The following is a 24,983-nucleotide window of genomic DNA, read 5'->3' on the forward strand; positions in this document are numbered from 1 at the left end:
TTGAGTAAATTCCACCATGTGTTGGTAGAAAATGTTATGAAAAACATGACACTAGTTATCCCATTAAATCGATATAGTTAATGGTGCAACGAAAAAAGTATTATTGTTACGGGAATTGTGAATTTAAAAGTTAAAACAGAGAACAATATAGTAATTGCTTGTAAAGAAATATAAGTTTGCCTTGCTCTTCAGAGATAAGTTCCAAATAAAGAAATTATACAAATTACCCTTTGAAGTATGACTATATTGTCTGGGTTAGCTCGTTCCATCTCAACTATTTTATTGAAGTTTATTAAGATTTAAATCTTTTCTATTTAATTTTTAAAGAAGTGTTGTATTGAAGAGTACTAAATAGTAATAGAAAAGAGCATTCTACATTTGCAGAAGAAGATGCCATGGATTCACTTAATTGTCTAAAAGAAGAAAAAGAAAACTGTATAAATATATTGTGGTTGTTGTAGTAAGATAATTGATGATATTTCCAACTAAGTTATAAAGAGGAGACAAGAAATAAATAAGTATCACTCCAAAAATAAAAAGTTTCTAAAAAATGATGGGCTCTACTCCATACAATTATTGTTATTGGATAATGTAGCATTATATGTGGTAGGGTTTCATTGAGTATTACTTCTAAGGGCGTAAACTCATACTCTTCTCGCTAGATCATATATAATATTGGATGCAACTCTCTAAGTGAGATTGTGAGTTCAAATCTTATGTCAATTCTTTTTTCTTCTAAAACTAGGCATCACATGGTGTATATTAATTAAGTACATTTCGTTTCTTTCTTTCTTTTGATTTATTCTTTCAAAAATTTCAAAAATTGAAATTCCAATTTTTTGTTTGTCACCGAAAAATCTTATATGATTAAATAAAATGTGCATATTAAACTAGTCGATGATGCAACATATAGTATGCTATTGGGTTCAACTGATTCCAACATTTTTAGCACGGAGTATGAATAAAGATGTAAGAAAATTACTATTAAAAAATAATAATTTTGAAGTTATAATTCCAAAAGCGTAATTGATGCAATACTAAGAACTAAACGTTGAACCCGTAAATTTATATCCTAGATTTACCTTTCCGTAATAATGCATTCATCCTCGCAAAATCCTGGATCCACCTCGTTCTACCGCTAATAGAAAGTAAATAGTAGGAGTTTTTGTTGGGGTTTTATGTATTTAAATATATTACATACTTAAAAGAGGGTGAATGAGAAATGAAATTTTTGAGTGAAATTTTAAGTTTCCCCCTTGGCAAAAGGACATTGTCCCATATTGGAAGAGGGAGAGGTTTTTTATGGGAATATAAGCAATTGCTCTTCTTCTAGCTCTTAAAGAGTTGAGAAGAAGGCAAGCCTCGCGCCGTCATCGTCGTCGCTCGCTCGGCTTGGCTTCGAATTTGGATTTGGTCAAATGATTGATTGATTAATTTTTTGGACCAAATTTATTTGTTAATAGTAAAATATTAACAGAAATGTTATTAAATATTTATTTTAATAACAGAATATTAATATTAAAATAAATATTAATATTAAATTCAATCCGCTTTTCAGTTGTGTAACTGAAAATTAAACTACCCTCTTCATTTTCCCTCTTTATTGTTGAGTAAATAGTCATTTATGTTATGGCATTTATGTTGTGGCCGTTTTGCATAAACAACCATTCTGAAGAGTCGCACCTCTTCAAATTTCAGTCCAACTTTGGCTATAAATGCAAGACTATTCTGCTCAGAATTTCCATACGTTTCTGAGTACTTCTCCTTCCTTCTGCATACTTTAACTTCAAAGAAAGCAACAGTAAGTGTGATTTGCTATCGAACTTTGTGTTCGCTGAAACACTGGGGTTTGAAGTACCACTACACCAGTGTGTAATTCATTCTATCCTGAGAGGAAATAATCTATAACCTTGGGTATTAGGAGGGGATTAAATCCCTTAATGAAACACTGTGAATTCAGTGGGCTCGGATTAAAATTTTGTTTCTGTTTTTCATTTCTGTTTATGTTCATTTATATTTTCCAGAATTATTTTACAAATACAGTTTACTAACAAGCTTAAGGAATTTAATATATTTTCTGTATTTGTACTCACTCTTTCTGGAGAGTAAAATCTTTGTGGTTTGTACTCTATTGGAGATTAAAATCTACGTAATTTTAACGTTTGTGACATTCTTTTACAGAAATGACTAACGATAATGTGAACCAAGATGTTCCAATGGTGACTGCCAATGCCTCAACGAGCCGAACAACACCGGCAGCATTAGCACCGGCGGAGAAACCCAAAAAAAATTCGGGATTGATTTCAAGCGCTGGCAGCAAAAGATGTTCTTTTGTTTGAATACTTTAAGTCTCCAGAAGTTCATCAAGGAAGATGTTCCTGTGTTGTCCGATGAAACTCCAGAAATTGAATGCTTTCTCGTGATTGAGGCGTGGAAGCATTCAGATTTTTGTGCAAGAATTATATTCTAAGCGGGCTGGAGGATGCTTTGTATAACGTCTACAGTGGCATAGAAACGTCAAAAGAACTGTGGACTGCGCTTGAAAAGAAATACAAAACCGAAGATGTCGGGTTGAAGAAGTTCGTTGCTGCAAAGTTTTTGGACTACAAAATGGTAGATAGCAAGTCTATTATTACACAAGTCTAGGAATTGTAAGTGATTATTCACGATCTCCTTGCTGAAGGTATAAATTAAATTAATATTGATGTTGAGAGTAGTAATTACTAACAGAAATTTTATTGAAGGTCTTGTCATCAATAAAGCATTCCAAGTAGCAGCGATGATTGAGAAGTTGCATCCTTTGTGGAAGGACTTCAAAAACTACTTGAAACACAAACGCAGGGAGATGTCCCTTAAAGATCTCATTGTTCGGTTGAGAATCGGAGAGGACAACAAAGCTGCTGAAAAGAGACACCATGTAAACTCAATAATAATGGGAGCAAATATTGTTGAAGAGAACAAAAAGAGGAAGAAGGCTTCTAGACCAAAATACAACCCAAGCAAGAAGCAGTTCAGTAGAAATTGCTACAACTGTGGAAATGCCGAACACAAATCTACGGAGTGTCGTGCACCAAAGAAAGACAAGAAGAAGAGTCAAGCAAATATGGTTGAAAAGCATGATGATGTTGATGACTTATGTGTCATGCTTTCCAAATGCAACTTGGTGGGAAATCCTAAAGAGTGTGGATTGATTCTGGAGCCACTCACCATGTTTGTGCTGTTAGAGAAGCTTTTACAACTTATGCTCCTATTGGACCCGATGAGACGCTTTCCATAGGAAATGCTGTAAAGGCCAAGATTGAAGGATGTGGGAAGATATTTCTCAAAATGACTTCCGGTAAAGTGGTGACTTTGAACAACGTCCTTCATGTTCCCGAGATTAGGAAGAATTTAGTCTCTGCTGGACTTCTTGTTAAGAATGGTTTTAAATGTGTTTTTATTTCCGATAAGGTTATAATAAGTAAAAACGAAATATTTGTAGGAAAAGGTTACCTCACTGAGGGTCTTTTCAAGATGAATGTAATGGTTGTTGAAAACAATAATAATATTTCAACTTCGTCTTACTTACTTGAGTCAAATGAATTATGGCATATACGTTTGGGTTATGTTAATTATAAAACCTTGCGGAAAATGATTAATTTGAAAGTATTGCCTAAATTTGAATGCGATAAATTAAAATATCAAATATGTGTGGAATCTAAGTATGTTGAACATCCTTATAAGTCAGTTGAAAGGAATTCAGATCCTTTAGACTTAATTCACACAGATATTTGCGATTTGAAGTCAATACTATCTCGCGGTGGAAAGAAGTATTTCATAACTTTTATTGACGATAGTACTCGATATTGCTATGTTTACTTACTTAATAGTAAAGATGAAGCAATAGACACATTCAAGCAATACAAAAATGAAGTTGAAACGCAACTTAATAAGAAAATCAAAATGGTAAGAAGTGATAAGGGCGGTGAATATGAATCTCTTTTTAAACAAATATGTTTAGAATATGGAATTATTCATCAAACAATGGCCCCTTACACGCCTCAATCCAATGGGATTGCAGAAAGAAAGAATCGTTCATTAAAGGAGATGATGAACGCATTATTGATAAGTTCTGGTTTGCCACAGAACTTGTGGGGGGAATCCGTTCTTACGGCTAGACGAATACTAAATCGAGTACCCCATAGCAAAACACAATCCATTCCATATGAAAAATGGAAAGGAAGGAATCCCAACTTGAATTATTTTAAAGTGTGGGGGTATTTGGCAAAAGTGCAAGTTCCTAAACCCAAAAGGATAAAAATATGACCGAAAACCGTTGATTGTGTTTTCATAGGATATGTGACTAATAGTAAAGCATATCGATTTCTGGTTCATAAATCAGAAAATCCCGACATTCATAATAATACGGTTATAGAATCAGATAATGCTGAGTTCTTTGAAAATATATATCCGCATAAAAAGGAATGTGAGTCGATCGGTGAAGGATCTAAACAACCTCGGGAAGAAACAAAAGAATGTACACTTAACTAGGAGGATCCAAGACATAGTAAATGTCAAAGAACGTCTACTTCATTTGGACCAGATTTTGTAACTTTCTTATTGGAAAATGATCCTCAAATATTTAAAGAAGTTATGTCTTCTTCGGAATCATTTTTTTGGAAAAAGGCAGTCAACAGTGAAATAGAATCTATACTAAACAACCATACATGGGAATTGGTTGATCTTCCTCCTGGAAATAAATTGTTGGGTTCTAAATGGATCTTTAAGAGGAAAATGAAAGATGATGGCACTATTAAAAATTTTAAGGCAAGACTTGTGGTCAAAGAGTATAGACAACAAGAAGGTCTTGACTATTTCGATACATACTCTCCAGTTACAAGAATTACATCCATACGAACGTTAGTAGCGTTAGCTGCAGTTTATAGTCTTGAAATTCATCAAATGAATGTTAAGACAACCTTCTTAAATGGAGAGTTGGAGGAAGAAATTTACATGGAACAACCTGAAGGGTTTGTGATTCCAGGTAAAGAAAAGAAGGTATGTAGACTTGTTAAGTCCCTTTACGAACTAAAACAAGCACCCAAACAATGGCATGCGAAATTTGACCAAACAATGTTGTCAAATGGGTTTAAGATAAATGAATGTGATAAATGTGTGTAAATTAAAAATATTACAAATCACATAGTCATTGTTTGCTTATATGTGGATGATATGTTGATAATGAGTAATGACATTGCCAACATAAATGCTATTAAGTGTATGCTAACTAGCAAGTTTGATATGAAAGACTTGGGAATTGCTGATTTAATTCTGGGAATTAAGATCCATAAGACTTCTCAAGGTCTGGCATTGTCACAATCTCATTATATTAAGACAGTACTTGAAAAATTCAAGCACTTGGGCTTTAAAGTTGCAAAGACTCCAATTGACGTGAATCTTGCATTAACAAAGAACAAAGGCCAAGGCATATCACAATTGGATTATGCTCGTGTGTTGGGTTATTTAATGTACATCATGAATTGTACACGACCAGATATAGCTTGTGCTCTAAGTAAATTGAGTCAATATACGAGCAATCTAGGTCAATCTCATTGGATGGCCATGAAACGAGTTTTGGGGTATTTATTACATACTCAGGACTTTGCTTTGCACTATAGTAAATATCCTACGGTCATTGAGGGATACTGTGATGCAAATTGGATCACCGGATCAACTGATTCCAAGTCCACAAGTGGATATGTATTCACTATTGGTGGAGGAGCGGTATCTTGGAAGTCGTCCAAACAAACTTTATTATCTACTCTAAAATGGAGGCTAAATTCATAGCCTTAGATAAAGCCGGTGAAGAAGCTGAATGGCTCCGAAATTTCTTAGAAGATATTCTATTTTGGCCCAAACCGTTGGCACCAATATGCATACATTGCGATAGTTAAGCGGCAATTGGAAGGGTTGGAAGCGTTAAATCTCGTCATATACGATGAAAACATAAAACCGTTAAGCAATTACTCTCTAGAGGAATTATCACAATTGATTATGTAAAGTCAAGTGATAATGTGTCAAATCCACTTATAAAAGGACTAACTAGAGAGGTAGTTGAGAAATCATCAAGGGGAATGGGACCGTGGCCGAGAAAAAGTCATAGTGGCGGTAACTTGTTACGACCCCGGTTCGCCCTCCGTGAACTATCATGACGGCACCTAGTCCTCTACAACTAAGTAAGCATAAATTGCGGAAGATAACCAAAATGCGGAATATAAACAAATTAAAATAGAATGAAGAGTGATAAAAACAGTGTTAAAAAGTGTTGCTCGGCATACACATCCAAAACCCGAAAACTAACAGAGCCACAAGCCTTTAGAATATCTAACAGTCTAACTCCAGAATATCTAACAAGAATGAAAAATACATAAGGACAATGTTTAACAACTGGAATAGAAAGGGACTCCTCGGTCTGCGGACGCGGCAGATGTACCTCGAAGTCTCTAGAGCAATCGCCTCCCTCAAGGATGGTAGGCCTGCGTAGCGGTACCTGGAGTTGCACATGAAAAACATGTGCAGAATGGGCATGAGTACACCACAGCGATACTCAGTAAGTACCAAGCCTAACCTCGGTTGGGTAGTGACGAGGAAGGTCAGGGCCCTACTGAGGTTAAATAAAATATAAGGATCAACAATATAAAATAGAACAGTATAAAAAGTACGGTAGTAAAATAACACAGGATGTACAGGACAGCAACAACTATACAGAAACAAGGTAAACACGGAAAGGAAATACAGCTCAGCACCAATAATAATAATTGGGGATCTCCCAGGATACCGTCCTGTAGTCCCATATATACATATCCAGTGGATCTCCCGGGATTCCGTCCCGTAGTCCAACTCATAGTGCGCGGGGATCTACCAGAATCTCGTTCTGTAGTCCCAAATGTAAATACCTAGTACTGAGGGAATCTACCGGGTGCATTCCCGTAGTTCCATATAACTGTGTAGGGGGATCTACTGGAATCCCACATCTGTAGTCCCAAAATAAACAGACAAGGGGGAGCTACCGGAATCCCAAATTCGTAGTCCCAAAATAAATACACAGCAGCAACAGGAAAATATACATAAATGGCAAAACTTCATATTAAGGCAACAAGTGATTCTAGCCTAGCATGCTGCACAGAATTCACGTAAGGCAGGTTGAGCAAATAAAGCAATTAAGTCACATAGACATGCTTTCCTAAACTAACAACAGGATTAATAGTACAAGTAATAGAAACATGAAAGGAAACATACTAGTAATTACTTAAAGAAAATCGGATTTTCAACAATTAGCACAAGTACGCACTCGTCACCTCACGTACAAGGCATTTCAATTACCAAATATACCAATCTTAAGGGAAAGGTCCCCCACAATCTCATTCGTCACCTCTGGCATTGTCACAATCTCATTATATTAAGACAGTACTTGAAAAATTCAAGCACTTAGGCTTTAAAGTTGCAAAGACTCCAATTATCGTGAATCTTGCATTAGCAAAGAACAAAAGCCAAAGCATATCACAATTGGATTATGATCGTGTGTTGGGTTGCTTAATGTAGATCATGAATTGTACACGATCAGATATAGCTTGTGTTATAAGTAATTGAGTCGATATACGAGCAATCCAGGTCAATCTCATTGGATGGCCATGAAATGAGTTTTGGGGTATTTAGTACATACCCAGGACTTTGCTTTGCACTACAGTAAATATCCTGCGATCATTGAGGGATACTGTGATGCAAATTGGATCACCGGATCAACTGATTCCAAGTCCACAAGTGGATATGTATTCACTATTGGTGGAGGAGCGATATCTTGGAAGTCGTCCAAACAAACTTGTATTGCCCGCTCTACAATGGAGGCTGAATTCATAGCCTTAGATAAAGCCAGTGAAGAAGCCGAATGGCTCCGGAATTTCTTCGAAGATATTCTATTTTGGACCAACCGTTGGCACCAATATGTATACATTGTGATAGTCAAGCGGCAATTGGAAGGGCTGTGAGTGTTATGTATGATGGTAAATCTCGTCATATACGACGAAGACATAAAAACGTTAGGCAATTACTCTCTAGAGGAATTATCAAGATTGATTATGTAAGGTCAAGTGATAATGTATCGGATCCACTTACAAAAGACCTAACTAGAGAGGTAGTTGAGAAATCATCAAGGGGAATGAGACTGTGGCCGAGAAAAAGTTATAGTGGCGGTAACTCTACCTAGAAGACTGGAGATCCCAAGATCTAGGTTCAAGGAGATCAAACAAAGTCATTAATGACGGTTCAACATTGTCAACTAAACTTTTTGTCCATTCTCGTGATGAGATAATGTTTAGTACCAAGGATAAAACATTAAGGTTTTTTAATGATTTCTAAATTTGATACGGGGTATATCAAATAGTGTATCTACGGGATGACACATTTAGGAATAACCTATGTAAGTGTGAAGGGTTAGCCGCTTCAAGGAGAATCTTGCAAGGCCAGTTCTCTATGCACTTATGAAACCAGGCGGTGTTCATGGCTGAAATGAACACAACAATGAGAACCAAAAACGGTTAATGGTTGGTTGTGTGACTTATGGTCGTCTAGGTATACACCAAATTTCGACGGTTCAAAGATATCAAATCTACCGATTGACCGAGTATATCCGACATAAGTTCACTTCGGAAAGTTCAAAGGGAAACCTACTTATCCAGATGCAATTAATCCTTGCTTGTGAATCACACCGTTTTTTCATACATATTTCCGTGATATAGTCATTCCCCATTCATGTGGGGAATTGTTGGGGTTTTATGTATTTAAATATATTAAATATGTAAAAGATGGTGAATGGGAAATGGAGGAAAATGAAATTTTTGAGTGAAATTTTAAGTTCTCCCCCTTGGCAAAGGGACATTGTCCCATATTGGAAGAGGAAGAGGTTTTTTATGGGTATAGAAGCAATTGCTCTTCTTCTAGCTCTTAAAGAGTTGAGAAGAAGGCAAGCCTCGCGCCATCGTCGTCGTCGTCGCTCGGCTCGGATTCGGATTCGGATTTGGTCAAATGATTGCATAAGAGCATTCCGAATGCTAAAAAGTTTCGGTTTTTTGGACCAAATTTATTTGTTAATAGTAAAATATTAACAGAAATGTTATTAAATATTTATTTTAATAACAATTAAAATAAATATTAATATTAAATCCAATCCGTTTTTCAGTTGTGTAACTGAAAATTAAACTACCCTCTTTATTTTACCTCTTTATTGTTGAGTAAATAGCCATTTATGTTATGGCATTTATGCTATGGCCGTTTTGCATAAACAGCCATTTTGAAGAGTTGTACCTCTTCAGATTTCAGCCCAACTTTGGCTATAAATACAAGACTATTCTGCTCAGAATTTCCATACGAATTTTCTAAGTTCTTCTCCTTCCTTCTGCATATTTTAACTTCAAAGAAAGCAACAGTAAGTGTGATTTGCTACCGAACTTTGTGTTCGCTGAAACACTGGAGTTTGAAGTACTACTACACCAGTGTGTAATTCGTTCTATCCTGGGAGGAAATAATTCATAACCTTGGGTACTAGGAGGGGATTAAATTCCTTAAGGAAAAACTGTGAATTCATTGGGCTCGAATTAAAATTCTGTTTCTGTTTATGTTTATTTATATTTTCCAGAATTATTTTACAAATACAGTTTAATAACATTTTTTTGTGAAGCTTCTTCTTAATGTTCTACTCTAGTTGATCAGAATTATTATTATTATTATTATAGGGTTTTCTTTGATCTGTAATAAAAGGAAGTAGGAAATTCCTTCAAAAACCACCCACCCTCCCTGCACCAATTTCCACTGTGATATGTCACAAGGGACAGCTAAAAGTACAAGCCGATATATGATGCTACAACGAAAATGCAGGGTAATATCCCGATAATTTTTTTAGTCACAGACAACAGTTGCACTAATAAAAAACAGTACTATGATCCTATTTTTCTTTGCGCATATAGAAAGTGACAACAAATGTAGGTCCATAAATGTGAAGGAATCTTACTTTTCTCAAATTTTTTATATAAAAGAATTAACTACTGTAATTAATTAAAACAAAAAAAAATGAGGAGGAAGCAGATTTTAACAAAAATTACCTTTGTAAAGTACATGTCGATGACTTGAAAATCTATATCGTCACTTTTTCCTTTTGGGAAGAAGAAGCAATTTTAATGTATGCATTATATCCTTTGTCGCTTGTTGCAAAATTGCAGTGCATTTTCCTCTAGCTATGCCGCCCATTTTCCGAAATCTCAATAAATTCTGAGTGTTAAATACAATTGAATCATCAATTAAATTTATTAAGAAAACATTATTAAGTACTAGCTGTAATTTACTGAATCAACCTTATTTGTTTCCTTGACTATAAAATGATACTCCCTCCGGTCCCCTTTAATTGATTTTTTGGTTGTTTTAACACATATTAAGCAATTCATCTTTTAGCATTAATTAACACTGAAAATATTAACCATAATTTGTTCATTGAAAATACAACAAATATTCCTAGGCCAAGGACAACTTTGGAAATATGACGTTAATTCTTTTTTGATATTTAAAAAAATTAAATAATTATGGACCACAAAAAAAGGTCAAAAAATCAACGGTAAAGAGGCAAAAATACCCTTGAACTATCGGAAATAAATCACCTTTACCCTCCGTTAGTTTTGGTATAAAAAAAGTCCTTGCCGTTAGTTTTTTGGCCCACTCTTACCTCTCAAACTAACGGACCTCCAACTTGGACTGAAAATAACTTTAAAATAATATACTTGCTGAGGTGGATGCTTATTTGGACAAATTTCACAAATTTTACCTCGTTGCTGCAAACGTGATAACTAGAGATACTTTAAACAATATACCTACCACGATAATCAGTTTCAATATTTTGGATGAAATTGAAAACAAAATTAGTTTCAATATTCAAACAAGATTCATGTATAAACCAGAACCAATTCTCAACTATTTAAATAACGATAAAAACTTGATGATTCCATCTCCCACCTCTTCTCTTCTCTCTGCCTCTCATCCATGAAGCACATAAAGAATGAAGAACGAATAGCATGGGTGACCAATATTTAAATGATTGTTTAGTTTGTTACATAAAGCGTGATGTATTCACAAATGTAAGTAATGATGTCATTATGGATCGTTTTCAAAATATGAAAACTCGTCAAGGATAATTGTAAATAGATGATGTATATTTATAATATAAATATTATTGTTGGAAGTCTTATGGTTGCGTCAATTAGTTATAGTTATTATACTTTTTCCATTTGATCGATTTGTCTGTATAAATAAAAAAGATGAATAACCTAATACGCTCACTAGGACATAAACAAACAGACTCTAGTACGTAACCACTTTCGTTATCATCTTATGCATTCCACTTTTTCATATCAAATTTAAAAGTACTCATCAAAATCAAATTAAACTAGCGACCAAATTTGAGGAAGAATTAAGAAGAAGAGAGGTGAGGGAGAGAAAAACTGAGAAAGTTGAAGTATGATGGAGACAGAGGCGGATGTAGTTAGCAACGAACGGGTTCAACTGAATCCATAACTTTCGACACGATGTAAAAATTTATATATAAAAATTCACTAAAATTGCAAAAATAGTGGATATGAACCCATAACTTTAAAAGCATAATGGGTTCAATGCTAAAAAACCTTAAGAGTTAAACTCATATGATTTAAATCCTGGATCCCGCCTCTATTGGAGATATGGCGGAGTTATAGTGGTTGAGATTTTTTTTGGGTCTACGAGGGATTATTTCCAAGCTGCAAAGTTGAAAAAAATGGTGCACGGCCTTTTTCCTCTTTTTTTTTTTGACTTGTATGTCCAACTCAGCAATAAAAAAAATTGTTATGTGAGTTTTAATATGACTTGGAGGTCTGTTGATGCGAGGGGTAAGAGTGACCCAAAATAACAAACAGCAAGGACTTTTTTGATACCAAAAACTAACGGAGGGTAAAAGTGATGTATTTCTAATAGTTCAGGGTATTTTTGGCCCTTTTGAAGTGGACCGGATGGAATAATTACTTTCATATCTCTTCAATAGCAAGAGTAAAATTGAAAGAAAAAAAATTGTTATATTTTTTAAAGCGACGGATATTTTGAAACACTTTTGGGGCAAAACCGACATTTAAAATTGAATAGAGGGAGTATCACTTTTTTTTCCCATCACATCCATAACAATATTTCTCAATTTCATGTTTTTTCTACATTCCCTACCAACAAATCCTTTAACCAGAGGTCTCGAGTTCGAGTCTAGTGTATGGAAAAATCTTTGGTAGGAAGCGCTCCCCCTTCCCCCTCGAATGGGCCCCTACGCGGTGCGAATCCGAATATAATCGGGCTCCAATGCGGGTACCAGATACCGGGTGGGAAACCAAAAAAAAAATGGTGGAATTTATTCAAACTCTATATAAATGTTCAGCATCCAAATTCCCAAATTCATGAATCTAACCTAAATTCTTAACTAGTTCATAATCTTGTTCCACACTTAGGAACTCAATTCATAATTTTTGAGGTGAGAAACTGTCCAAACCCAAGCTATATTTGGCATACAACAAATTTAACTTTACCTATATACCATTTGGATACTTGATGGATCTGAATTTAGTAATTTGGTCCAGGCGGTCTTCCATTTCATCAAATTAGACTGAAATGAGTTATAATTCAATAATTTTCTCTCAAAAGACTAAGCAAAACTTGAAATAGGTTGACCAAATTTAGTAGACATAAAAGAACGATTCAACCAGTGGCATACGCATGATTTTACATAAGTTGTATTGACACGTTAAGAAATAGTGAATGGATACTTGTCAAAACTCAAAGAGCAGGGCGACAAGCCCCCAACAAAGAGAGTGGTCACATCGAGTATGTCTCTCCTATTCCCGACATGCTATGGTACCCCGGAGTGGCTAGGAGCGAGTCAAGTCTTATCGAATCTACTCAACAAAGAGCAGTACAGACGTAGATGATATTATCACGACCCCTCTTTTTGTACCGCTAGGGATGCTTAACGTCACTTTGTCAAATGGCATTACTTTCCCTCTATCCTGGTGAACAATGTTCCACTCATTAGGCGGGGGCAGGATTAGAACCTGCAATCTTCGGGTCATGAGCCTGAGGAATTGACCAATTTCTCTACCCCATACTCTCTTTCTTTGCCGTAAAGTGGATGTGGTTTCGAACCACACAAGGATTTTCAGTCCAGCTGAGCTACGTGAACCACTTTTAAATAATTCTGCCTTCTTTATGTAAATTTGACTGCAGCATAAGTTTTCTTTTGCATGTACACATACTTATTCAAAAGTGTTTCATCTGCACTTGTCAGTCAAAAATCGAAACAGCCCGAGTTTTCTTGCAGCTACTATGCGTCAAAGAATCGCCCTACATAACCCCAGTAAAATTAACTGATGAAATGCAACCACCTGGAACTGTTCTCCCTGCATGGAAAAACTGCTAGGATCAGGTCTCTGTGCGTTTATCAGTTTAGGAGTGAGACAAGGATACTCGAAATTTGTTTTTATCTCTGAGCCTGAACTTGCATTTTCAACAAAGCTGTTGAACTTGGCATTAAGGTAATACACGGCAAAACACCAGAAAAGGAAGTAAGATAACAAAGACAGGAAACAAGAAAGAATCAAGGCACAAGCTTTAAAGAAGCCAAACGAATTGCAATAGAGGTGAAAGAGCAAAATTGCAATAGAGTAGCAATTTGGGCTATACACACATATCTTAAAATTGATACTTGAGTTGAACAATCCCAAAAGTAGCTTAATTAATATAATATGCCTACATAACGAAACCAACTTGGTTATGAAAAACCAGAAAGAATGAATAGTACTAACAAAACAAACAAAAATATGTCACCAAAGATAGTTCATGCTAAAAGTAATTTGCCTCTTTGAATCAACTGACTCGTTTGTGATAAGATAATACAAAAAAGTATGAAGCATCCTTGTCCACAAATACAAAAAAGTATGCACACAACAGTTCATATACATTATTGACTTTTTCTCTTTTGGTGTTATAGACAAAGAATGGTATAACAACAAGAAGAAATAAAGTAAAGTTACTCTCTTTGTAGCAGTTTTGTGAGCTAATGAAAATTCACCTAGCTATCATGGGGAGTCACAAGCCATCAAAACCTAACATCAACTTCATCAGTTTATCCAAAATTGCATTAGTTGGAATCCATCTTACAGCATCATTCACAAGTCAGGAGAAACTTCCACCAATCTATTCAAATTTCAATACTATTTGGATAACATCTTTCATCACTCCAATTAACTTTTGAAACGAAATCCACCTACTAAAGGCAGTTACAGATGGTAGTCTTAGGTTGTCTAATAACATAAATCACTTCCTGGCCTGAGAGATCATGAGGGAGAACGAACCTCAACTTCATCTCGTACTCAGCTTTCTCCGGATTCACAATTTCAGGTTCTGATTTGAGCATAAAAAGTTATACTTGTTGGAATCCTTTAACTCACCATGGTTAAGATGGAGAATCAATAGACAAAAACTCATTGTTGATATCTACATCACCCATTGATGAGCTCCTGTAAATAGGGGAAAGAAAACGAAAAAGGAAAAAGTAAGAAAGAATGAGAAGAAAAAATATATTGGTTTGGAAGAAGACTTAGTAGCTAATAGAAGGAGAGAATTACATAAAAAGAGAAAACACAAATTTCAACACCAACTAGGGGAAAAAACAAGGCATGAGGTATATACCTGTATATGAGCTAAAATCCTGGGTTTGCAGGAAAGAGTTGCAATGTTTCTGAAGAGCTGGCCAGTCTACATGTTGCTGAAGATTATCAAAGACAGAGCTCCAATGAATATTAGAAATGTGACCTTTGTTTCTTAGAAGCGAAGCAGCTGGCTTCACTGGTCACGGAGTCATGTTGTTCACCATTGTCATATCTGCTCCTCCAATGCAATATTCTGTAACAAGGCCTCAAGCTCAGGTTCTTCTTTATACAACAAACGAAGTCCATAATCCTTCATTACTCCAGAAAAAGATAGCCTAATAAGCCCATAGTCGTTTGGTGTTTTTCCATTTGCCTTAGATGTATCCCATAAGCCAGCAAGAGGTACCAAGAAAAAATTAATATTATATTTTGTATCACATTCTGAATGGTTGGATAAGGCAAGTTTCTGGGTCATCCACAACATCCCATCATCACATACGGGAATCAATTGAGTTGTGGTGTCAATTAAGCTGCCTGAGTAATATACAGCAAATCCCAAGAATTTATCAGGTATATACCAATTTCCAGGCAAATTGACTGATACACCACTATCCATTCCCTGATAGAGGAACCAACTTGGGATCTTCTTCCCAAGATGCACACTGGTAAATGCTCTTAGTGACAAGGAATCTGAAGCAGAGATGTCATGCTGCACTGACGAGATATTCTGAAACAACGAATTACAGATCAAATCATTGCTCCAATCTGCATATATTGTATCTGATTCTGGTGGAAGTTCTGGCAGCTGTGTAAGCCTCTTGCAATTTCTCAAGTCCAAGATTCGAAGAGCACCAAGTTGGGCTATACTTCGAGGCAAATGCTCAAAATTATTACCACTGAGATACAGTTCTTTCAAAGAAGATAGGCATCCAATGTCTTCCGGAAGTCCTTCATCTATTAGATTGCAACAAGTGAGATCCAGATGTTCCAATGACCGTAATCCTTCAGCCACTGGAGGGAACAAAAAGTGCACTCCATCATGGAGGCCTCCAAACTTCAAGATTTTAAGTTTGTTCAAGCGTACGATGGTAGACGGAGGTCGTGAAATTAGAGCATACCTGGCATAAAACTCCTCCAAGTTTTCTAAATCCCCTATCTCTTCTGGCAAGCTTTCAAGTTTTGTGCAGCCCGACACATTTAGACTAACCAAACTTTTCAACCTACAGATGCTGCTTGGAAGAGCTACAAGGTTTTTCATAGCGCTCAAATCTAGGAAGGTAATATGAGTTTGGTACTGAATAATAGATGATGGTAGTTCCCTTATCCCAGAGCGTTTCATGTGAATCTGTATCTCCGGCTTCATTCTCCCATGGATTTCTGGAAATTTCTCTAAACTAGAGCAAAAATCTAGATCCAGATATTCAAGAGATTCCACGTTAACACATGGAAACCAATTAAGGCGTCCACAAGACTCCAAATTTAATCGAATGAGTTTTCTGCAAAATCCCAGGGAATGGTGCACCTCTTCAAGATCACGACATTCCTCCAGATTCAAATACTCCAAATTTGGCATCCCTGTGAAATCTGGTGTTCGCACTAGGCTTTCAGAGTATCTGAGATCTAGCGTCCGTAGAGACGACAATTGCTGTTCAGAATACAAACATAATGAGATAGAGAGAGAAAAAAAAGAACCTATTTTGTTGCTCCGCTTGTATTGGTGGAAAAAAGGCATGACACGTGGACTACCGTCAAGGTGACAAGTGGCACTTTCAATCAAGAAAATTAAAGAATTCAAGAAGGCGCAGGAGAAACACCCCCGGTGTTTCTTTAGAGAAGGAATCGGTCCTGACAGCGGGAAAAAAAGAAATAGGGACGAAATGGATAAAGACCATAAAGAGGGAAGGTACATGAATCTGTTATAAATAAGGAAGAGATATCGACGCTGATCGTGGTTACGAGAAATCCTCAGTCATTAATGTTGCCGTTACAATTATATATGGTAACGGGTAATCAAGGCAATTAATGTCATTAACAAGCCAGAATTAAGTAGGAAAACTGTTTTAATTATGTACCCGTATATAAAGACTCGGTCCTCATTTGTAATGGGATCTGAAATTTTTATCAATATATGCAATTATTCTTTTACTTTATTCAAAAGGTTCAAACCGCAATTTTGGGAGAGATTAGCGGTCTACTTTGAGTTTTCTTTCCTTGTCTATTATTTTCATTATTCTTTTTATTCTTCGGACTACCATGAAAGTGAAGTAATTTTGGTTATCATTAATCCGATTTCTTCTTGACAATGACTTTGACCGAGAAATCTATTTTTGGATTAAACACCGCTGGATTCCAATAATAAAATATTTGGCTAGTGGGGCTATCTATGAATGTAGAAACTATTTTGTTTTTTCATTTGTATTTGTGGGCATCAAATGACCTCTGTTTTCTTGAATTCTTAATTACTTGTTGCTAGTGTTCCTAAAAAGTACTCCATTTATTACTCCCTCGACAACAAATGAATGATAGCATTTGAGGGGCAACACATTATTTTGTATGAAATCAGAAATTTATTTTTTATATATGGAAAATTACTTGTTTCGAAACTAAGTAAAAGTAAATTATAATTAAAATAATATTGCTAAATTCAATTAAAATTGATTGAAAAAACCTGTAGCAAAAAGAAAAGTGCTTCAAAGAAGGGTGATATAAAATGGGGAAACCTAAATGTTAAATCCGGAAGCAATGTATGAATGTGTACACATCATTCTAGAAAATAGTTGTACAGAATAAACTCCTTTTGTTTTACTAATAAGTATTCCTTCGGTCCCACTATGTACAACCTAGGATGAAATTTTATATGAATCTAATCTTACTATGAGAAATAATTGAATGAGTTTTTAAATTGAGCTTCTTAGTTAAAATGATGATGGGAAGATTTGGAGAAAAAAAGACATAAAGATCTTACAATAGTAATGAGAACAACCATAAATAATACAAAATACAATAATTTTTTGGAGATGGAAATACATTAATTTGAGCTTATGCAATTAATAACTTTTGTCCATTCAAAGACATGCATCATAATTCTAGCAAAAATAGGAAGTACCTCAAATAATACGTGAAAAAAGCAATAATATTTGTTCATTATCACTAAATTAAAGGACAAAAATAGTTAGAGAGAAATATATAAGTAAAATAGAACTCAACAATTGTACCTTTGCTTCCGTCCATAAATAACACAGTGAACTGGATTTGAGTGCAAGATGAACAAGCTTTTTGGGTTCAAATTCAGCTGGCAACGACTCCCAAGGATAGTCAGTCCAGACAAACCAACGCAAGCTGTTGGGCAGATACTCAATGGAACCATCACAAGGCCACGACATCTCTATGTTTAATATCCTAAGCTTTTTCATATTTTTCATGGCCTCTTTGCCAAAGCGTAATGTAACATAATGGTAATAAGGAAACCAGATTGCTTCCATTTTCGTGGTCCCCTGGTAAGAAGATCATTAGTCTACAAAGTATAATATCAAACGTTGTATAAAATCCGCTTGCTAATATGACTACTTTCTCACGCTTTGCAACGCCAAAGTATAAGATGCAATATTAATTAGATTCTTTTTAAGAAATACTAATGTTACTTCAGAAAAATACTTTTTGCAATTAATTCTATAGTTTTATTCTCTATTATTACATTTTTCTTAGAAGTTCATTAGAGTCAAGTGTATAAGTTTTTCGTATTGTGATAGAAAGTAATTGTAATTGAAACAATACCAATAAATTGTAACTTTCCATAAAAAATAATGGTAAAGTGAATATCTGATTGAGTTATTATGTAATAAAATGTCATAAAATTTTCAAGTTAATCCAAAGAATGACATTGGATCAAACAGATTAAGTGGCCACTAGACTAATCCATCGCTTAAAAATATAAGAAAACCGAATTAGACAATGTAAATTAAAGAGTCTACTTAACGAAATAGGCAATTAATGTCTTTTTTTACTAATTAGGCAATTAATATTACTTTTGCTTCTCCTAACTAAAGGGAACAACTAAAATGTTGTACCTGCAAGAGTATGAAGTAAGATGAACAAATAATTGGAATTGACTTCCCTATATGTTTTTGGAATATGAATATTAGAAATAAATACTAGTATTACATTGTTTAGCTTACTTACTGTATTGTTCATCATCACTTCTTCGAAATCCTTGTCGAGCCATAATCTGCTGCGTTCTCCCGGATTCTTTTGCAAGTTCACTATATATTTACCCATATCTTGCATCAAGTCATGCATTTGAATCTGATCATTTTCAGAGATGGACACAAGAGATTTGTCAATTAAGACACGCAATCCGTATTCAACTGCACAATGACAGCTCTCAAGAATTTGCATGGCGTACTCTTTTTTTGTCCCTCGGAAGAAGCATGCTATATCCAGAAAAATCTCTTGTATGGGCTCTATTAATCCATCATAACTAATTTTGAGCTTTTTAACAATTTCAGAATTAGAGTTATTTTTCATGTGCTCTATAGCACTTTTCCATTCAGTTAGTCCTAGGTTATGCAGCAAAGAACCCCACACTCTGAGGGCTAAAGGAAGGCCTTTAGCATAATTTACGACTTCCAATGAAAGCTTCTTAAAATGCTCATTTGGAACCTCTTTTTTGAAAGCATGCTGATAGAACAATTGAATGGATTCATGATTAGGTAGTGCAGTCACTTCATATATTACACCATTCTTCCCCATCAAATGCTTGTCTCTAGTTGTTATAATAATTCTACTGCCATTACCAAACCAATCAAGATCACCTGCTAAATACTCCAAATAATGATCTTTATCATCTATGTCATCAAGCACAATTAGGACCTTCTTTGAACGAAGCCTACTAGCCATTTGGTGCTTTCCGTCCTCCTTATTGTTGTAATCAGCTTTTTCCTTTAAAAGTTCAGAGAAAATAATATTTTGCAGAGAATGCATTCCACGTTTGTTTTCTTTAATATTCGCAAGGAAACAAGCACCATCAAATTGATAGGAACTATCCCTTCTTACTAAGAGAATATCAAACATAGCTCTAGCTATTGTCGTTTTACCGACTCCCCCCATGCCCCAAATCCCCACAATCCGAACATCATTGATTCCTATCCCTAGTAAGGATTCTATTTTCTCTAAATGAGTATCTATTCCAACAATGTTTTGCAAATAAGATAAAGAAATCTTGCATAATTTGGACGAGATTTGATCAACAATCTGTCGAATACAGTCTGATTCAGTCCTACAAAAATAAGAAGATTGCCGATATATACAGGTAATTAAGTCAAGAATTACAAGAGGTATTTCACACTGTAGAGTGCAGAATTATGATAAAAAGGACTATGCACATAAATCAATCTCTTGAATTACCAATCAAAATATTATGTTTCCGCCTTTTAATTTTTATTTTTGTAAATATGATAGATTTATTTAGCTAGAGTTTGGACATAGATTTGGTTGAAACTTGAAAAAATAAAATTACAAAATAAGTTTTAGAAGTTGAAGTTGTGTTTGGACATGCATTTTATTTGAAAAAAAAACTTGAAATTTTGTGCGTGGAAGAGAAAAATTCACCAAAAGGGGGTCCTAAACCAGTTTTTGGGAACTTGAAAAAAAATTAAATTTGTTTCAAAAATTGTCATGTTCCATGAAATAAACAGTGTTTTCATGTTTTTTTTAAAAAAACTAGCCAAAATATATGGCCAAACGAGAGCTTAGTGTCGATTCCGTTTAACTCATTTTTGGAGGTATAGATTCTTTGTTCTATAGTAGAATATGTATTAGTCTTCACATAATCATCCAAAACTGAATGGAAATTACTCCATATTTATAAGCAGTTATGTGTTTTTAACTCACTTGTCACGAATATCACAACCTTTGAGATTGGCCGCTGCAGTTAAAGCAATCCTCCATCTTTGCATTCCTTCGACATCATCCTTATACTTTGTTTCATGTTTGGAAAATGCTTCAGCAAAGCTCTCCCTCTGGTTCCGAACATGTGATGGATCCACATCATAGAAGACCGGTATGACAGTTTGTCCAAATTGAGTCTTGACATCCATGATCTTCACTAGTTCATTCAAGCACCACCTCGATGTTGCATAATTTTTTGAGAAAATGATGACTGCACATTGAGACTCTTCGATAGCTTTACATAGTTCATCCGAAATGGATGCGCCATGCTCTAGCCTTTTATCATCTTGAAAGGTTTTTATTCCCCTGATATCCAAGATTTCGTACAGGTGACTCGTAAATGTTTTCCGAGTATCTTCACCTCTAAAACTTAGGAAGACATCGTAGTTCCATCGAGGAAACTGTGAAGTACCAGAAGCAGAAGATGATGCCATTGATTCAATTAATTATCTGAAAAGAAAAAATAACCCAAACGTGGATAAATTGTAGTGTTGTGGTAAGAGATAAACTGATGATAATAGGAGAGAAAGAAATAAACAATTAGTAGCAATTCAAATAAGAAAAATTTGAATGAGTTGGGCTATACTCCATAGAATTATTGGTATAGGACCGAGTCAACTGATACATACTGTAATATTTAATGTGGTAGGAAATTATTGTGAAGCTTCTTCTTAATGCTCTACTCCAGTTGATTTGAATTTATTTTGTTTTCTTTGAACTTTAATATAAGGAAGTAGGAACTACCCTTCTTTAGTCCACTGTAAGCCTGTAATATGTACACAATGGATAGCTAAAAGTACAAGCAGATGAAGCTACAAAGAAAAAGAAGGGTAATTTCCGAGCAATTTGATTACTAGGCCATATCCTTGAATGCATTTGGATATACAACTTGATGTACCTGACCTGAATTTAGTAACAATCTTTCATTTCCTCAAAAGAGACCGATTTAGATTGAGCAATTTAGTAGATTATTGATTGTTCTTGTTCAAGACAAATAAACTCAAACAGTATAAAATAACATATTTTTACAAAGGAGAAAAAGGTGAAGCAACTCACAGCGGAATATCGCCGGAGGAGACGAGCCTACTCCTACTGTTCTTCTCATCTGCTAAAAGAGTACACAAAAGTCAACACAGCACAGCGAATTTGTCGCCATTTAAGGAAAGATATTTACAGAGATTTTCTGAGAGAATGACAGAAATGTCCCCCAAACAAATTTAAAATGTTCCCAGGCCTATACTATAGTTAGTGTCACGGGGGCGTTTTTGGTCAGTCCAAAGTCACACCCGCGCGGCAGTCAAGTGGCGCACTTGACTCAGCCTTCCCTAAACACTTAGCCAATTTTCAGCAAGTTTGGCCTTAACGATTTTTAGGCAGCAATTCAATAGGAACACCAGCAAATACGGAAAAATCCCAACCTTTGCATTAATTTTGAAAATATACAAAGGACCCCTCACTTTGCTATGAACACAAGTCATTCACAGCCCACTCTTGACGAAGAACACAAGTCGTTCTTGGCCAACACTAAGACCTGCCCAAGCCTAGCCTTAGTTCCTTTTGAAACACCTTGAAACCCTCGTGTTTCACTCTTGTTTCCCACTTATAATTTCACACGAAATTATCCACACTCATCTGACTAAGTCCAAAGACCCTATTTATAACATATAGGCAGCCCTTAGAACTTGACAGCACAATGACACTTGTCGTCTACAGCTTTTGCCACTTGTCGGGCTAAGACTAGATCTGTTCCTAACATGTAGTTGACATCCCCAACTACTTAGGACATGATATACACGAAATGGGATAATGATACAAGCATAAATCAGTCATGGTACAAAGAGGTTATGACAAGGTAACCGCCAAACTACTTTTCATATGCATTGCATGTGCCATCTTCACTTGCCCAGTTGAATCACGCCCAAGGCTGGGATTGCGCCCAGCCTTGGCTCATATTGACATTGCTCCGCACCAATGCCATGACCGCAATCCGCCGCCCATGATTTTTCCGCACATGTCCAATGCCGCTGCCGCATGCACACTACCTTGGCCGAGTTCCTGCCTTGCCCATGTCAACCTTCATTTCCCTTGTGACATTGCTTGTATTTTCCTTCACATAGCTTTGCCTTAGCTATTGAAAGCCTTTGCCATCATCCCGCATTTCCGCCTTGCCTTAGCTTAGCCCGCCCTTAGCTGCCACAACCCAAAGTATCGTGCCACTAACTTTGGCGTACATGTCGTGCCATGCCGCCCTAACATTTGCCCACGCAGCTTTGTCAAGTCTTTGCCAAGCGCGTCTTGCCTGTCTCAAGGCCTTGGTAAATACTTGCCCACAACAGCCCTCAATGCAATATCTTGTCCGTCGTCCGCATGATCGTTTTGCCCACACATAGGCCAATGACAAGGCCATCACGCCCAAATCCTTGCCACAGCCGTGCCACGCTCGATGACAAAGAGTCAGGCCCTAACAAACCACCCGCACCCTTTGCAATCGACGTCCTCGTCGAGCCAACTCAATGAAGCAGCCCCAAGGGGTTGTTGACATACATCACCCCTGGTGCTCCATTCCCATCTGCCACAATGGCATTCGCCTCCGCCACTTGTTCCTATTTTTCTGCAGCCAGTATAGTGTTCACCCTAGCCTGCACTAGATAGTCCTTATATAAGTGCGGTCCCCCATAAGTAAAGCAGCCTTGAACTTGCCGCTCCTTTCTTTGTCATTGTGAATCTCCTGTCTCACATTCTTGGCAAATCCCTCATCTTCGATAGCTTGGCCTTTCCCACTTTTCTTCCATTCCCTAGCTTTGTCTTTCTTCCCGTCAGCTTTTGAATGCGAAGTTTCAACAGGGTCATCACCTATGTTTAGGTCAGCCAACGCATCTGCCGCAGTAATGGCAGTAGAGAGGCTTTGAACATTCTGCCTTCTCAACTCCCTTCTGTCCACTCATGAAGTAATGCAGCTTGTCTTCCTCTACCATATTACTTACATTCAGCATCAAGGACGAAAATTCCTTGACATACTCCCTCACCGTGCCACTTTGTTTCAAGTGACGCAGTCCATCTCGTGCAATCCATGACGCGTTAGCTGGAAGGAATTGGGATTTTAATTCCTTCTTCAGCATCTCCCAAGTTTTGATCTTGGGCAGTCCAGCACTTTCCACTTCTGCCACTCGTGTACACCACCACACTTTTGCATCGTTAGTCAAATACATTGGTGTGATCGTTACCTTTTCATCATCCGGCACACGGGCAACCTGGAAATACTGCTCCATATCCCACAAGAAATTTTCCAGTTCTTTGGCACTTCTTGCACCCCCATATGCCTTTGACTCCGGAATCCTCAATTTTGTGCGTTCATCACTTTTAGGGGCAACAGTTTGCAATTCCCTTCAAAGTTAAACCACTTCCTCACGCAGTTCTTTCTTTTCTTTGCGTACCAAGGCCATTTCTGCCAGCGTTGTCTCATGTCTCGACGCATAATCTGCCTCCAAACGTGTCATTCTCGCAAGAACAGAAGAATCGCCATCTACTTCAAGAGCATGCCCAACGAGTGCTTCCAACTGCTCTACCCTTTGACGCAGCTCAGCATTTGTGCCACCAGCCATGTTCTCAAATAGCCCAACGAAATCTGCCACCGATCGTCTTGCCACTGCCACGAACCTGCTCCGCTCTAATACCAGTTGTCACGGGGGAGTTTTTGGTCAGTCCAAAGTCATACTCGCGCGGCAGTCAAGTGGCGCACTTGACTCAGCCTTCCCTAAACACTTAGCCAATTTTCAGCAAGTTCGGCCTTAACGATTTTTAGGCAGCAATTCAATAGGAACACCAGCAAATACGGGAAAATCCCAACCTTTACATTAATTTTGAAAATATACAAAGGACCCCTCACTTTGCTATGAACACAAGTCGTTCACAGCCCACTCTTGACGAAGAATACAAGTCGTTCTTGGCCAATACTAAGACCTGCCCAAGCCTAGCCTTAGTCCCTTTTGAAACACCTTGAAACCCTCACGTTTCGCTCTTGTTTTCCACTTATAATTTCACACAAAATTATCCACACCCATCTGACTAAGTCCAAAGGCCCTATTTATAACATATAGGCAACCCTTAAAACTTGACAGCACAATGACACTTGTCGTCTACAGCTTTTGCCACTTGTCGGGCTAAGACTAAATCTGTTCCTAACATGTAGTTGACATCCCCAACTACTTAGGACATGATATACACGAAATGGTATAATTATACAAGCATAAATCAGTCATGGTACAAAGAGGTTATGACAAGGTAACTGCCAAACTACTTTTC

General features: G+C 36.5%; 1 protein-coding gene across 4 annotated transcripts; it reads right to left on the minus strand.

The window, feature by feature from the left end:
* Positions 1–12,754: 12,754 nt before the first annotated feature.
* Positions 12,755–21,841, minus strand: LOC104228731 (TMV resistance protein N-like). Of its 4 annotated transcripts, none has more exons than XM_070145701.1 (7): positions 21,738–21,841; positions 20,625–21,131; positions 18,915–20,010; positions 17,951–18,229; positions 14,776–16,380; positions 14,535–14,603; positions 12,755–13,484 (listed from the first exon to the last, which is right to left on the minus strand). In XM_070145701.1, exons 2-5 carry the CDS (start codon positions 21,113–21,115, stop codon positions 14,962–14,964), a joined length of 3,285 nt encoding a protein of 1,094 aa, XP_070001802.1. In that variant the 5' UTR covers positions 21,116–21,131; positions 21,738–21,841; the 3' UTR covers positions 12,755–13,484; positions 14,535–14,603; positions 14,776–14,961. The 4 variants fall into 4 exon arrangements, with proteins under 4 accessions (XP_070001802.1, XP_009779559.1, XP_009779558.1 ...); XM_009781257.2 differs by having other exon boundaries at positions 14,439–14,603; XM_009781256.2 differs by lacking the exon at positions 12,755–13,484 and having other exon boundaries at positions 14,196–14,603.
* Positions 21,842–24,983: the final 3,142 nt, after the last annotated feature.

This window comes from Nicotiana sylvestris, chromosome 5 (assembly GCF_000393655.2).
Source record: "Nicotiana sylvestris chromosome 5, ASM39365v2, whole genome shotgun sequence".
Taxonomy (NCBI): Eukaryota; Viridiplantae; Streptophyta; class Magnoliopsida; order Solanales; family Solanaceae; genus Nicotiana; species Nicotiana sylvestris.

What these genes read in the sequence shown, in the direction of transcription:
- LOC104228731 (XM_070145701.1), bottom strand. Translation starts at nt 21,115, where the DNA reads ATGGCATCATCTTCTGCTTCTGGTACTTCACAGTTTCCTCGATGGAAC. An exon ending in GGTTGTGATATTCGTGACAA is followed by an intron (nt 20,011 to 20,624) that starts GTGAGTTAAAAA and finishes TTATTTTTGTAG; the next exon opens with GACTGAATCAGACTGTATTC. An exon ending in AAGTGATGATGAACAATACA is followed by an intron (nt 18,230 to 18,914) that starts GTAAGTAAGCTA and finishes TCTTCTTACCAG; the next exon opens with GGGACCACGAAAATGGAAGC.